The sequence below is a fragment of the Kryptolebias marmoratus genome, linkage group LG10 (assembly GCF_001649575.2).
Source record: "Kryptolebias marmoratus isolate JLee-2015 linkage group LG10, ASM164957v2, whole genome shotgun sequence".
Lineage (NCBI taxonomy): Eukaryota > Metazoa > Chordata > Actinopteri > Cyprinodontiformes > Rivulidae > Kryptolebias > Kryptolebias marmoratus.
The window spans coordinates 8,222,050-8,234,243 of NC_051439.1; the positions used below are offsets into that span (position 1 = coordinate 8,222,050).

The 12,194-nt window shown below is 43.9% G+C and overlaps 3 protein-coding genes across 4 annotated transcripts in view; 2 read left to right on the top strand and 1 right to left on the bottom strand.

The window, feature by feature from the left end:
• The window catches only part of LOC108237164 (rab GTPase-activating protein 1-like), a 6,074-nt gene extending 4,060 nt beyond the window's left edge, over nucleotides 1-2,014 (top strand). For both annotated transcript variants that reach the window (XM_025005305.2, XM_017418398.3), the window contains exons 5-8: nucleotides 178-261; nucleotides 368-439; nucleotides 554-814; nucleotides 1,506-2,014. In XM_025005305.2, the coding sequence (XP_024861073.1) occupies nucleotides 178-261; nucleotides 368-439; nucleotides 554-814; nucleotides 1,506-1,736 (648 nt within the window). In that variant the 3' untranslated portion in view covers nucleotides 1,737-2,014. The remainder of the gene's footprint in view (nucleotides 1-177; nucleotides 262-367; nucleotides 440-553; nucleotides 815-1,505) is intronic.
• Nucleotides 2,015-2,188: 174 nt separating this feature from the next.
• ebi3 (Epstein-Barr virus induced 3) lies at nucleotides 2,189-7,067 on the top strand. The gene is made up of 6 exons (XM_017418422.3): nucleotides 2,189-2,369; nucleotides 3,785-3,899; nucleotides 3,981-4,080; nucleotides 5,106-5,223; nucleotides 5,317-5,480; nucleotides 6,603-7,067. The coding sequence occupies exons 1-6, from the start codon at nucleotides 2,267-2,269 to the stop codon at nucleotides 6,756-6,758; spliced, it is 756 nt and encodes a 251-aa protein (XP_017273911.1). The 5' UTR covers nucleotides 2,189-2,266; the 3' UTR covers nucleotides 6,759-7,067.
• odf3l2a (outer dense fiber of sperm tails 3-like 2a) lies at nucleotides 6,914-10,020 on the bottom strand. The gene is made up of 5 exons (XM_017418410.2): nucleotides 9,827-10,020; nucleotides 9,386-9,496; nucleotides 9,129-9,251; nucleotides 7,779-7,920; nucleotides 6,914-7,430 (listed from the first exon to the last, which is right to left on the bottom strand). Exons 1-5 carry the CDS (start codon nucleotides 9,873-9,875, stop codon nucleotides 7,085-7,087), a joined length of 771 nt encoding a protein of 256 aa, XP_017273899.1. The 5' UTR covers nucleotides 9,876-10,020; the 3' UTR covers nucleotides 6,914-7,084.
• Nucleotides 10,021-12,194: the final 2,174 nt, after the last annotated feature.

Sequence of the window (12,194 nt, forward strand, 5' to 3'; positions counted from 1 at the left end):
GTGCAGGCAGTCCCACACACCATAAACTCACATGACCTCAACCATCAACATGTTAATACATTTGATTTAATTTACACGTACATTAATACATGTTTCTATCTGGCAAGAGCGTCTATTTTACATTACGTAACTTTGATCAGGTGCGAGGAAAACACGTCTAAAAGTCTCTGTTTCCAGCTCAAGGAAGTGTTCCGGAGGGAGCTGGAGAAAACCGAGCAGGAGGTCAGGAAGTCCTCCGGGATCATCGCGGACTACAAGCAGGTCATTCACGGCAGCGCAGAATTAAAGCAGATTTGAGTACAGCATGGGCTTGATTGGTTGATGTTTCGCCAAATGGAGTTCCAACCAGATGTTTCCTTTCCTACAGATCTGCTCTCAGCTCACGCTGCGCCTGGAGAGGCAGGAGGCAGCTCACAGAGACGAGTTGGATGCACTCAAGGTGACACTTTCGGAAGCCTTTTTCGTTGTTACCTGTCAGGTCTTTATTACTCTAACGAGAACAAGCGAACATCAGGAGACAAAAAGACTAATCCATTTCCTTCTCATTTCACAGAGCGCCATGAGGACTTGTCCCAGCTGCCGGCTCGTAGCAGAACCCGTCACCGCAGAGGGGAGCTCTGAAAACACCGAGCAGGAGGCCGTAGGTGCAGAGGAGGCTGGACGAGGCCCGGAGGAGACTGGGGGAGCTCCTCGGCAAACGGAACCGATGAGGGAGGACCAGGACAAGGAGTCCCTGAAGGCTCAGGTCACGGAGCTGGAACAGGAACTGGCTCAGACCAAACTGCAAATGGTGGAGGCCAAGTGCAAGATCCAGGTAATATGAATCGTAATTAAACTGAATCATGAGGCGCCTAAAGATTCCCACTCCTGATGTCGGCACAAAGAATGTCAGTTCAGATCACCTCCTGCAGACTCAAGGGTCCACAGGGGCGCTTCCGAGAAAAAAAATAGGAAATACTTTCAGCTCAAAAAAGGAGAAACTAGATTGAGGAAGTTTAGTTTCTTCATTTACCACATGACTCCCACAGCGCTGAATGGATTACAGGAAATGTGGCTGGATTCCAGAAAAGTTTTTTGTGACCTTTTTAAGCGGAATTTCTTGCCTTAGCAATCTGCAAAAAGGCGACGATGAAGGCAGGAAATGAAACGTGGGTTTCCTTTTACAAAACCTTTTTGCTTATTTCATCGGCTCGTAGGTTGAATTTATGATAACCTGAACGGCTAAACTCTGATTCAAGACGGCCGCTGCTGCTAATCAACCTTAGCAAACACAAAAATGAGTAAAGCTTGGTCAGCTTTGCAGATATTGAGCTGTGATTTGTTGTGATAGAAGCTGAGTGTCATCCCCAACTCATACTCTGAAAGCTAAAGGATCATACAAGATGTTTGTATGACATCTAGAACATAAGGTGGCGGGAAATATGCGAATTTTATTAAGTTTTTTGGCTCAAAATGCTCTTGTATTAAAGGTAGTTTTTCATCATATTCTTGTGCCGTTTTCCCAGGAACTCGAGCACCAGAAGGGAGTTCTGGCCAACGACCTCCAGGACGCGAAGAACAACTGGATCAGTAAGGCCTTGACCTCCCTGCGGACCTCCGGAGGGGGACTCCACGGTGTTGGGGTCCACAAAGACGGGGCTCCGGCGGTGGCCTGGAACATCCACAGCCCCTCCTTGTCTAGATGGAGCCCTAAGAGGCTGTCATGGCCTCACAAAGACCATTTTAAACACCTCTGAAAGACGGCGGACGTGGACAAAGTCTGGACGTTAAAGTGTAACATCAAACTGCGCATTTATCACTTTTTCTGTAAACATGTTATTCGAGCTGTACCTGCTTCACGCGGCCACTGGATGGCAGCCAAGAGCACAAAACACACACAGGAGAGTACCTGAGAGCCCAAACTGGGTCTTTTTCCCGCCTGTTTACTGTTTTAAAACTATTATCAGTCATGGACTTCTTCAGGTATTTTACTCCTTTCATGTAAAATAAGCATCCTATATTAAAAAAAAAAAAAGCCAACACAAGTTGTTTAGTAATAAAGCAAGTGTGACACCAACCCTGTTTGTGACGTAAGGAAACTTGACACATCGGAGACGAAGCTGCAGGACGAAAACCTTGTTTTCTGTTCCTGTTTCATTATGAGCTCAGCGTGTTTAAAAAGCCCAGCAGCTGCCGCTCAGACGCTCACAGGAGAGCGGCTCAGTCTTCAAACCTGCCGTGTAATCACAAAAAGAACCAAGTGTCAGACCGAAAGACCCGACGACGCATGGCGGTGAGGTTTGACGGCGTGTGCGCCGCCGTGGCGCTCCTCGTTTCTGTTCTGGGAGGTCAGGCGTTGGACCTGCTGAAGGCTACTGCGACATCAGGAGGTGAGGGAAGCTCCTCCGGGGACCAGCTTTCTGGGGTTTAGGACTTTGTTTTAGGCTCAGGAGTTCATCTGGGGCGGTCGTCATGGACAGACACGCAGAAGAAACGATGACAAGTCCCAACAAAGACAGGAGGAGACACGAGTTTGTGTAAAAACTGTCTGAATTATAATTTTATCCAAACTATAGCAGGACTTCTGAAAGGTGTTTAAAAGTCAAAACTGTAATAATCTCAATTTCAGCCTGTAAAAAGTCATAAATATGTCCATATTTTCCATTTTAGGTCTGAAAAATACATTTAAATAAGTCATTACTTCTTCAGTCACGTTTGGATTTAAGTGGTTCTCAAACTTTTCAGCACCAGGCCCATAAAATATTAGTAGCAGTGGCTTTGGACCCCAGATAGTTCCAGTTTAATTGAACAAACTTGGTTAATAATGTTATTATATAAAGCATAATGCCAACACAGGTAGGACTGGGGATGCTGTTCTTTGTTATTTAGTACTATTGTGTTTATTATTTGTAAAAGTAATGCGAATAATAAGGTAATGTATGGTGAAAACATGCTGTTAGTAATTTAAAATTTGATTTCTGAAGATTGTCTGAGGACCCTCAGCTGGTGTTAAATGACCCAACATGGGGTCTCAACCCTGATTTTGAGAACCAGTAGTTTTTAGTACGAAGAAATGTCCGAACTAAAAAGAAAACATTTCCGTTCTAACTGGCTTTGGATCCATTTATTATTAAATGAACGATTGAAACAACCAGATTAGTTTTGAAGTGGGGTTTAATAGAACCGTAATTAGCAATAAATATCTTACCTGTTGTAGATCTTTGAACAACCTGACTTCAGAGGGATAGTTTAACTCTGACCAGACTGATGAGCTGATGACTAGTCTGACTCAGATCTCAAAAACATCATGGGAGTTTAATTGTTTGTAAGTTTAAATAGCAGCAGCAGCTAGCTGTATCCCTTCCTGCAGGAATATTGTAATACTTCTGCCAGAACAACAATGTGATGCTCAACTGTAAAGGCTTATAAATACACGAGCTGCTTTAGCTTTTTAAAAATTGTCCTTAAACTTTGGTCTTAGCCTAGCTTGGACTAGCCGTTAGCTTTCAAAACAAAAATGGCAGAAATCCGTTTTGGTTTCAGCTACACTCCTGGTAGCCGTTAGCTTGTCGGTCCAGTCTGAATTAAACTCTATTTCAATAAACTGAGGTGGTTCATAGTCCCATCTACGACAGGTAAGATATTCATTTCTTTTTTACAACAGAGCCCCACTTCAAAAGACCTGAGCTGTTCCTTTAATTAAAAAAAACGTATCAGTTGAATAATTTAGCCAGAATTTCATTTATTTCATGGTGTGCTCGTTGAATAACATCGTATAATTTTCTTTTTTTTTTTTTTTTCCCAGATCCACCCTCCGCTCCCATGGTGCACTGCTGGTGCTCCAGCTATCCAAACGTGACGCGTTGCTCCTGGCCCCAGCCCTCTGGCGCCGCTCCCACTCACTACATCGCCACCTACAGGTAAGCCCGTGGCCCCTGACCCCTTTAGGAGCGCGACGGGCCCCCGTTCACCTCCGTTTTTTTGTCTTTGTGTCCGGGCAGCGAGAGGCACAGAGACGAGAGCGCCAAGCGTTGTCATCTCATCCCACCTGGGTCTTCGTCGGCAGCTCTGACCACAGGACCGTCATCAGCCTCCAAGCAGGTGACAACTCCTTCCCACCTCCAGCAGGCCCCACACAGATAGTTGTGCTCCAAATAAAAGTCAAGCTGTTTTTTTATTATTATTATTTACAGAAAAGCATTAGACTTTTATTTTGTGGACGTCATGTTTCTCTGAAAAGCACCATGAAATATCACTACATACTGACTCGTAATCATCACTTATTGTAGTTAGAATCATTTTTGGTGCTGAATAGGCTCAAATAACTATAATTTTCTTCTCAGAGAGACTTAAATGTTATTGGAGTTTATGTCAAAATGCAAACAATTATATCATTCCTCTTCACTGGCTGTGTAACATAATAAAATGGACTTATATAGTGTATAAAATACCATATATAAAATAAAAGTCAAGCATTCCTTAAGTAATGCATATTGCCTGCCGTCTTTGTGCCAGAGTTTAAATTATGTTTTGTGAATGACCCTCAGCTACTACCACATCAAATCTTTGCTCAGTGTCTGTAAATCCGCCTGAGTTATAGCCGGTTTTGTGCTTGCTAAAGTCTACCAGCTGTGGCGGCCATCTTGAATTGGATCACCTCCAAAAGTGAATTAGTTGGAGGAGTTCATCCAGTGATTGGTTTCTGAAAGTTTCAAAAGAATCTGTCGAGTGGTTCGTGGGATATTTTGCTAACAGACAAACAGGGTCGACACCAACAGGTAATGCTGTGGTTCTGGTGCGATGAGCAGCAGTCAGAGCCTGTGTTGTGAGTGACTCTCAGCTACCACTGCACCGAATCTCAGCACCACATCTGTAAAACTGACTCGGCTGTAGTCATTTTCCTGTCGTTTAAGGTCAGTTGGCTGTGGCGCCCATCTTGAATTGAGTTGACTCCAAAAGGTAATCAGCTGTAGGCGGGCGTCTGGTGATTGCTTTCTGCAAGTTTCAGTAGAATTTGCGCAGTGGTTCGTGCGATATTCCGCCAACAGACGGGCACAGGGACGCAGACGTGCGGCGGGTAAGAAACACTCAGGAAGACCTGATTTCTGTGCTTTTCTTTCCTCCAGCTCTGGCACTGTGACCTGCCCAACCTGAAACTCCTCACCGACTACATCATCAACGTCACAGCTGTTCATCCCGCCGGAAGCAGCTCTCATCTGACGAGTTTCATGCTGGAGGACATCGGTGAGAGCTGAACCTCCGCTCGGAGGAAGTCCGTTTTCCAACATTAACGTGCCTGATTATCAATAATAATAAAAACAACCCTTCCTTCTGCAGTGAAACCGGATCCTCCGGTTGACGTCCGGGTTTCCCCCCATGATGTCAAACACCTGCTGGTGGAGTGGTCTCCTCCCCCCACCTGGACAAGCCTGGACATCTTCCCCCTGAAGTACCAGATCCTGTACCAGTGGGAGAACAGGGGCGCCCCAAAATCTGTCAACGTAAGACGCATTCGGCGCCGACGCAGGCCACTCGAAAGTGTCGCAGACTGCAGCGGCGGGATTGTAAAAGCCGGGGTTAGACTCAGATCAAATGTGGAAGTTAGAAATCACCTAAACTCTGTCAGAAACTCCCTCCGCTTGCTTCACAGCCGCACAGCTTTTGTAACCATTTGGGTTGCGTTCGGTTGTTGGATTGGAATCGCTTTACAGTAATTCTGCTTTTGTTTTCAGGAAGCAAAGCGTTTTTTTTTTTTGTTGTTATTTTTTCACACCCTCCAAATAGAACCTTCGCTAATTTACCGGCTTTATTTATCGGTTTATGTGTCGAATCCCCATCACTTCATTAGCTGTAAGGTTAAACGCTCGCAGAGTTTCAGCCTCTAAGCAAAAAAAAAAAAAAAAAAAAAAAAAAAAAAAAAAAAAAAAGGGAAATTAAGCTCACAGATGGATTGTTCCAGCTCCTTTTTCCCGCTCTGTGTCAAAGTGGACACGGAGCTGAAGCAGGTGCAAATGGATCTGTTAGACGGGTAGCTTCAAACCGATTTGACGGTAAATACAGCCGTGTTATCTCACAGTGCCTTCAAACACCACGGAGCAGGAAGAGTGGCGAAATTGGAGGACGTGACAAAACCGTGCAGCCACCACGTTTTCAAACTACTAAATAAATCTGCTAAAATCTGAACTTTTTGGCATGTTTCACTTTGGAAACTTAACACCAAAGTGCTCCCCTGCAGTCAGAGTGAATTCATTACGTGTTCTTAAAAATAACATTTCAACGCTTTAAAATTAATCCAGGACGTACTTTTATAAAGGAATAAAGTGGTAGTAGCTGAGAGTCTTCTCCAACACATGACCGCACAGGATCTTTGTTTGAAGCTTTGACACGCAACGCTGTGGGTGATATGCAGCCCTTCGAGGAATGCCGTTTTCTTTTTTTTAATTTGTCTCGTTTTACGGTCAGATTTTCAGTCTTTAGTCTGCAAATACATTTCAGCACATGCACAATATAGAAGTAGAGTTATTAGATGTGTCTGCAAGGTTAAAGCTCCTCGACCGCCATGTTGTTCTTCTAAGGACTGGTTCTTATTAGCAGTGAAGTTATACTGTGTTTTATTCTTCCAGCTGGGCCCGTTTGAGAACACCAAGGCCGAACTGAAGGGGCTGATCTCGGGCCGGGCCTACCAGTTCCAGGTGTGCGCCAAAGAAATGCTCAATCTGGGACAGTGCAGCGACTGGACTCCACCTGTAAAAGTCACCATACCAAAAACAAAACCGTAGAGACGTCTGTTTATTTCCTTTTTTTTTTTTAATGTTCACATTTCAAGTAAAGCTAGAGCCTGGAGGGAATTATATGTATATATATATATATATATATATTTTTTGTAACAGCACATACAATGCAAGTCTGAGTTGTTATGTTTTATTTATGAGGGAATTAGTGGGTGTCATTTGTACAGGGCAAAATTGTCATTTCAGGTAAAACTGTTACAGTATTTCTACTTTTTGTTATAAATTGCCAGTGTATATTGTTGACAACATTTATAAAAGTATATATTAGTAAAAACTGAATAAAAAGTAAGATTTCAAGTGTATGTTTTGCGTTGTCAGTCAGTCACGTGCACCATAAGCGGGGTAACAAACTCTGAATGTCTGATGCCCATCGTGAAGGAGGAGGATTTGTGCAGGTGACCGTAAGTCCTCTCCGGGCTGTACGCTCCCGGGCCGGGAACCGCAGAGGAATGATGAGCTTTTTTAGTTCGGCTTTGCATGCTGAAGGACGGCTGGCGCTGCCTGTAGATGTCAGGGTTGGTGCTTCTGTACTGTCCCGGCCCAGGGGTCCTGGCGAGGTCTTCGGCGGGCGCTCCGACCACCCTCCGGCCCGAGAAGCTGTAGCTGGCGCTGGACGGCTTGTGTGGAACCTGAGGGCCCAGCAGATCGGGAAGAGTGTAGCTGGCGGGTCGGAGACAGAAATGTTACACCTTTTGATTTATTCAAGTGATCTCTGCGCTCATCGGAGCTGCGTGACTGAACCAAAGGCCAGCAGCAGACTTCCAAGGATGGTTCTTGATTGTGTAACCAGAGATTGGGTTCGCAACCAGATCCCCATCTGTGGTTACATTTAGGCATGAAAAGAAGTTTGGAGAAGGCTCAAAGAAGATCGGCGTTCTGGTTAAATGTTAATTAACGGGGTCGGCCTTTCGCTCTAGTGAGGAAGAATGCCGTTTCACTAATGTTTTCAGTCAGGGCTACAGAAAGCAGAGGAACGGGCAGGTGGGTCGATTACCCTCCTGCTCTCACCTGTTGGGGGCCGGCACGGGGTCCGCAGAGCGGTATCGTGTTCGGGTTCCAATGGTGTAGACTGGAGGTCTGCGCTGAGCGTTGACCGGCGGGACCCTCTCCGGGCTGTAAGCCCCCGGTCCCGGAGTCTGAAATGGCTCATCTCAAAAATAAGGACACACTATGTCAGGAAAAAAACAAAGCTACTCTCAATCTTTCAACAATGTGACGCTTATGTGAAAACACCGTCAGTTTCAAGTTCTGTGGATAGCAGTTCTTGTTATCAATGTGTTTTATTCACCTGTTAAACAGCCTATCGCGCTTAATTTCAAATTAAAAGCTGTGCAGCTCTTCCTACGTGCATCGTCTTTCAAAACTACGGTGCAGACCCTCCCCTTTTGGCCATCTGGGTTGATCTACGGTCTCTCCAGAACCAGTAATATCCTCTATACCTCTATGAGGTTAGTCATATTTATTGTAGGCTTATTGTGTCCCGATTTTTTAAACTATTGGTGGAAAGGAGGCTCGGATTCAGGAGCAGGACTAGTTTTTGTCCGGGTCGTGGAACACTGGACCAGATCTTTACACAACAGATGGTAAATGTTCTTTGGAGACCCTGAACAGGCTTACGGTTGTGACTCCAAGGCATGTTGTGGAGGTAACTAGGGGAGTACGTGGTGGAGAAGTCACTTGTTGTTTTAGTCAGTCTCTGGAACCAAACAAGAGCTGTGTACATGTTCTCAGCACAATGCTGAGCATGTTTCCACTGCTGGTTGAACTCTGCCAGGTCTGCCTCTTTGTGGTCTTCATGACCAGAATCTGAAGGTGTTCTCATGGAGAGGAGTGTGTCTGGCTGGGGAACCTCGGGGGGGTCCCATCTTTGCTTTTTGCAGGTGATGAGGTTTTGTTGTCATCTTCAAGCCATGACCAACGGTGAGACCTGAAGAGGTTCTCAGACAAGTGGGAAATGTCTGGGATTTCTGCCTCAAACGGAGAAGTTCAAGTATCTCGGCATCTTGTTGAAGAGTGATGGATAAAGAGGATGGAGATCAGGTTTTTGTCTCCTCCAGTGAGTGCGTTGCTTCGGTTCGTCGTGATAAAGGAGCTGACCCAAAAGGCGAAGCTCCTGAGTTCCTGGTCCATCTACGTTTTACCGATGGCCATGACAGATGGAGCACCAAAAGCAGTTGTTTTTAAAATGTGCTTTATGAACAAACTGGATTCGAAAGAACGAGATCCTGACTACAGGCAGTGGACATCTGGGAAAACACCTCAGGAATGATCCAGAACCTGCTAGAGGACTTTTATACCCCTACTAGCCTGGGAACAACTTGAGATCCTAGGCCGGACGGGTTAGATCTTTGGGATTACCTTTATTCCCAATACGTCTTCCTCTGCCAGAAATGGAATAGGACGGTGACTCATTCCTGCCAAACCGGGTGACCTTGCCACCAATGTAGTACCTCGGTCCTGGGCTGGAGTCTACGGAGACCACTACAGAATACAGGATTCGCAATCAGTCAGCACCTTATTTTGTTCTCATGCTAGTGACAATGTTAGACATTTAACTCTAGAGGACACTATAATGTGGATCCAAGTAGGTATTTTTGCCAAACTGGGCCACTTACTGGCACTGCTCATGCGGCTGTGGAAGGTGTAAGCAGGGCTGCTGGGCTTGGTGAAGTCATGGTTGACGTAGCCAACTGTAGGGGGCAGAGCGTAGCGTCCGGGGCCGGGACCTGACGGCGAGTGAGAAGGCGGAGGAGGACAGTGACGGCAGTGATGCAACAGATCCAGCTCCAGCTCCGAGCGGCAGAGCTGCACACACCGACCACTCCGCGGCAGTCCTGATCGCTTCCATATGGACCTCTTTAACTTATTTTCTATGGTTATGCGCTTTAAAGCTCTTCCTCTGTTGTTTGGGAATGGACTCTAAACAAAGCAGAGATCTCAAACAAGTGTGGAGCAACGGCTTTGTGGCGCTGTGAGAGATTTCATGACAGCCCCAAAGCCTTTTTAATGCGACCCATGTGGACGCGCACACATCACGCAGAAATCGCTCAACTGACCTCTTTCTTTTGCAGAGATTATTGGTCGCTTCCTCACCGCCTCCTCCATGCTCCTGCGGGCCTCTTCCCTCTTCCCCGGCTACTCTCCGTTAAGGCACATCCTCGTCTCGTGTCGGCTCTCTCCAGGTGAGCCGTACAGCCTCGTGTGCTGAATTATTCATGGCCAAACGGTGAAGAAATCCTACCTTAGCCAGTCGGGGTGCCTCAGGGCCCCCGACTGGCTCTCCTTTTTTTTTTCCCTCTCTCTCTCTCTCTCCTCCAAGGTTGGCAAGAAACAAAAACAGAAAAGAAAGCAACCTGAACCGCAGCGAGTAGTTCTGTTTGGGTCGAGGTTTATTAGGACGAACAAACTCAGGACTGCAGATGCATCTCCACAGCTAACGATGCAGTCAGCTCATTAAAGTGCTCTGTAGGCCCAAACTCTTAAAATACGAATTTAAGCAGGGCTTGTAGGAAAGCTCTTAGCTAACAGATATGATGATGATGATGATGATAATAATTTATTTCAGACAAACCTTTCACCGATAGTGTAATATAAACACATAGTACATTGTAACTTTCTTGAAGACACTTCACATCGGTGATTATGAGTCTGAAAAGGAGTATGAAGAAGTATAACTTATATAATCATACCCCTTTTCCAGCTGGAATTTGTCATATTATTCTAAATTTCCAATGTCCTTGCTGACAAAATAAAATATTATTATAGTAATATTTCCTCAGCCAAATGAAAGTACTACATATACACACAGACACATTTGTACACCTAGATATATACATATTCACATATACATACACCAATACACATTTACATACATACACCCATATATACATCTGTACCGACCTGCATACACTTAGTGAAATCATACATAGAGTTTTACTTCTCAGCCAGAATTATCCCAGTTGTTCTTCCTTATACCTTTGAATGATAGCTATTTTGAGACCTTTCTTGAAATATCTCATGCTTGGACTTTGCTTCAGCTCTTTAGAGAGTTTATTCCAGATCTTCACACCAACACCAGAAATGCACATTAATTTCATTGATGTTCGAGCCTTCAAAGTTCTAAAGTTTAGGTTTTCTCTATAGTCATATCCCCCCACTCTATCAGAAAATAATTTTTGAATATTTTCTGGCAAATTTTTTTTCCTGACTTTAAACATAATCTGTGCAGTTTGAAACTCTACCAAATCAGTGAGTTTCAGTAGATAAGAATCTATGAATAGATTGTGGGTATGACAATAAAAATCAGCCTTATGAATTAAACGAACGGCTCTTTTCTGTAATGTGCATAATGGTTTGAGTGACGTTCTGTAAGTGTTGCCCCAAATTTCCACACAGTAACTTAGATATGGTAGGATAAGTGAGCAGTACATAATATGTAGGGCAAAGGAGTTTAAATATTGTCTAGCCTTAGAAAGTACTGCAATAATTCTTACAATTTTAGATTGGACATATTTAATGTGGGGTTTCCAGCAGATCCTGTTTTGAATCAGTACTCCAAAAAACCTTATTTCAGTCACTCTCTCTACTGTCATATTATCAATTTTTATTTGTAAATCACTCTTCTCTTTACATTTACCGAACAGCATAAACTTTGTTTTTTCTAAATTTAACGACAATTTATTAATATTGAACCACTCTTTCAGTTTACATAACTCACAATTCATTTCAAGGAACAACTTCCGTAAATCTTCACCCGTAGCAAAGATGTTTGTATCGTCAGCGAATAGGACAAAGTTAAGTGTCTGGGAGACCTTACATATATCATTTATATACAAAATAAACAATTAAACAATAAACAATAAACACAGATACACACTACAGTAACTTATAACATTTTTTTTTTTAAATTACGTTGCTTATTCTGATATTAGACAAGCTGAAAATCGCTCAAATGATCATCATGGAGCGGTGAGCAATAAACCAGCCTCCAGTTGGATCAGTACCACTTAGATACCAGTCTGATTAATATTTAAAGACCGGAGCTTCTTCCCTTTGTCTCTTCTCCTGTTCGCTAGATCTGTCTTTCTAATCTGCAACAATTTCTTTGAATAATTCTTCTTGTTATAAAAGTGCCTGTACAAAGTATTATGATTATAGGAGTCTGTCCAGCTGTATTCAGAGGTTCTGGGAACTGATATTTTTGATAAACTCTCCCCGACTGAGACACAAGTTAAACCAAAGGACGCAATGAAAACATGGCTTGCTTCTTAATTTTTGTTTGAGGCGTGAATTTGACATAAACCAAAACCGCGAAATGCGTTAAATTCATCGTAAGTTTGCATACATTATTAAACAAAACACGACTTCTTTATGTAACTGTTAGATACTACGTCCTAAAAAGCATCCACCTTCAGAAGATGTATT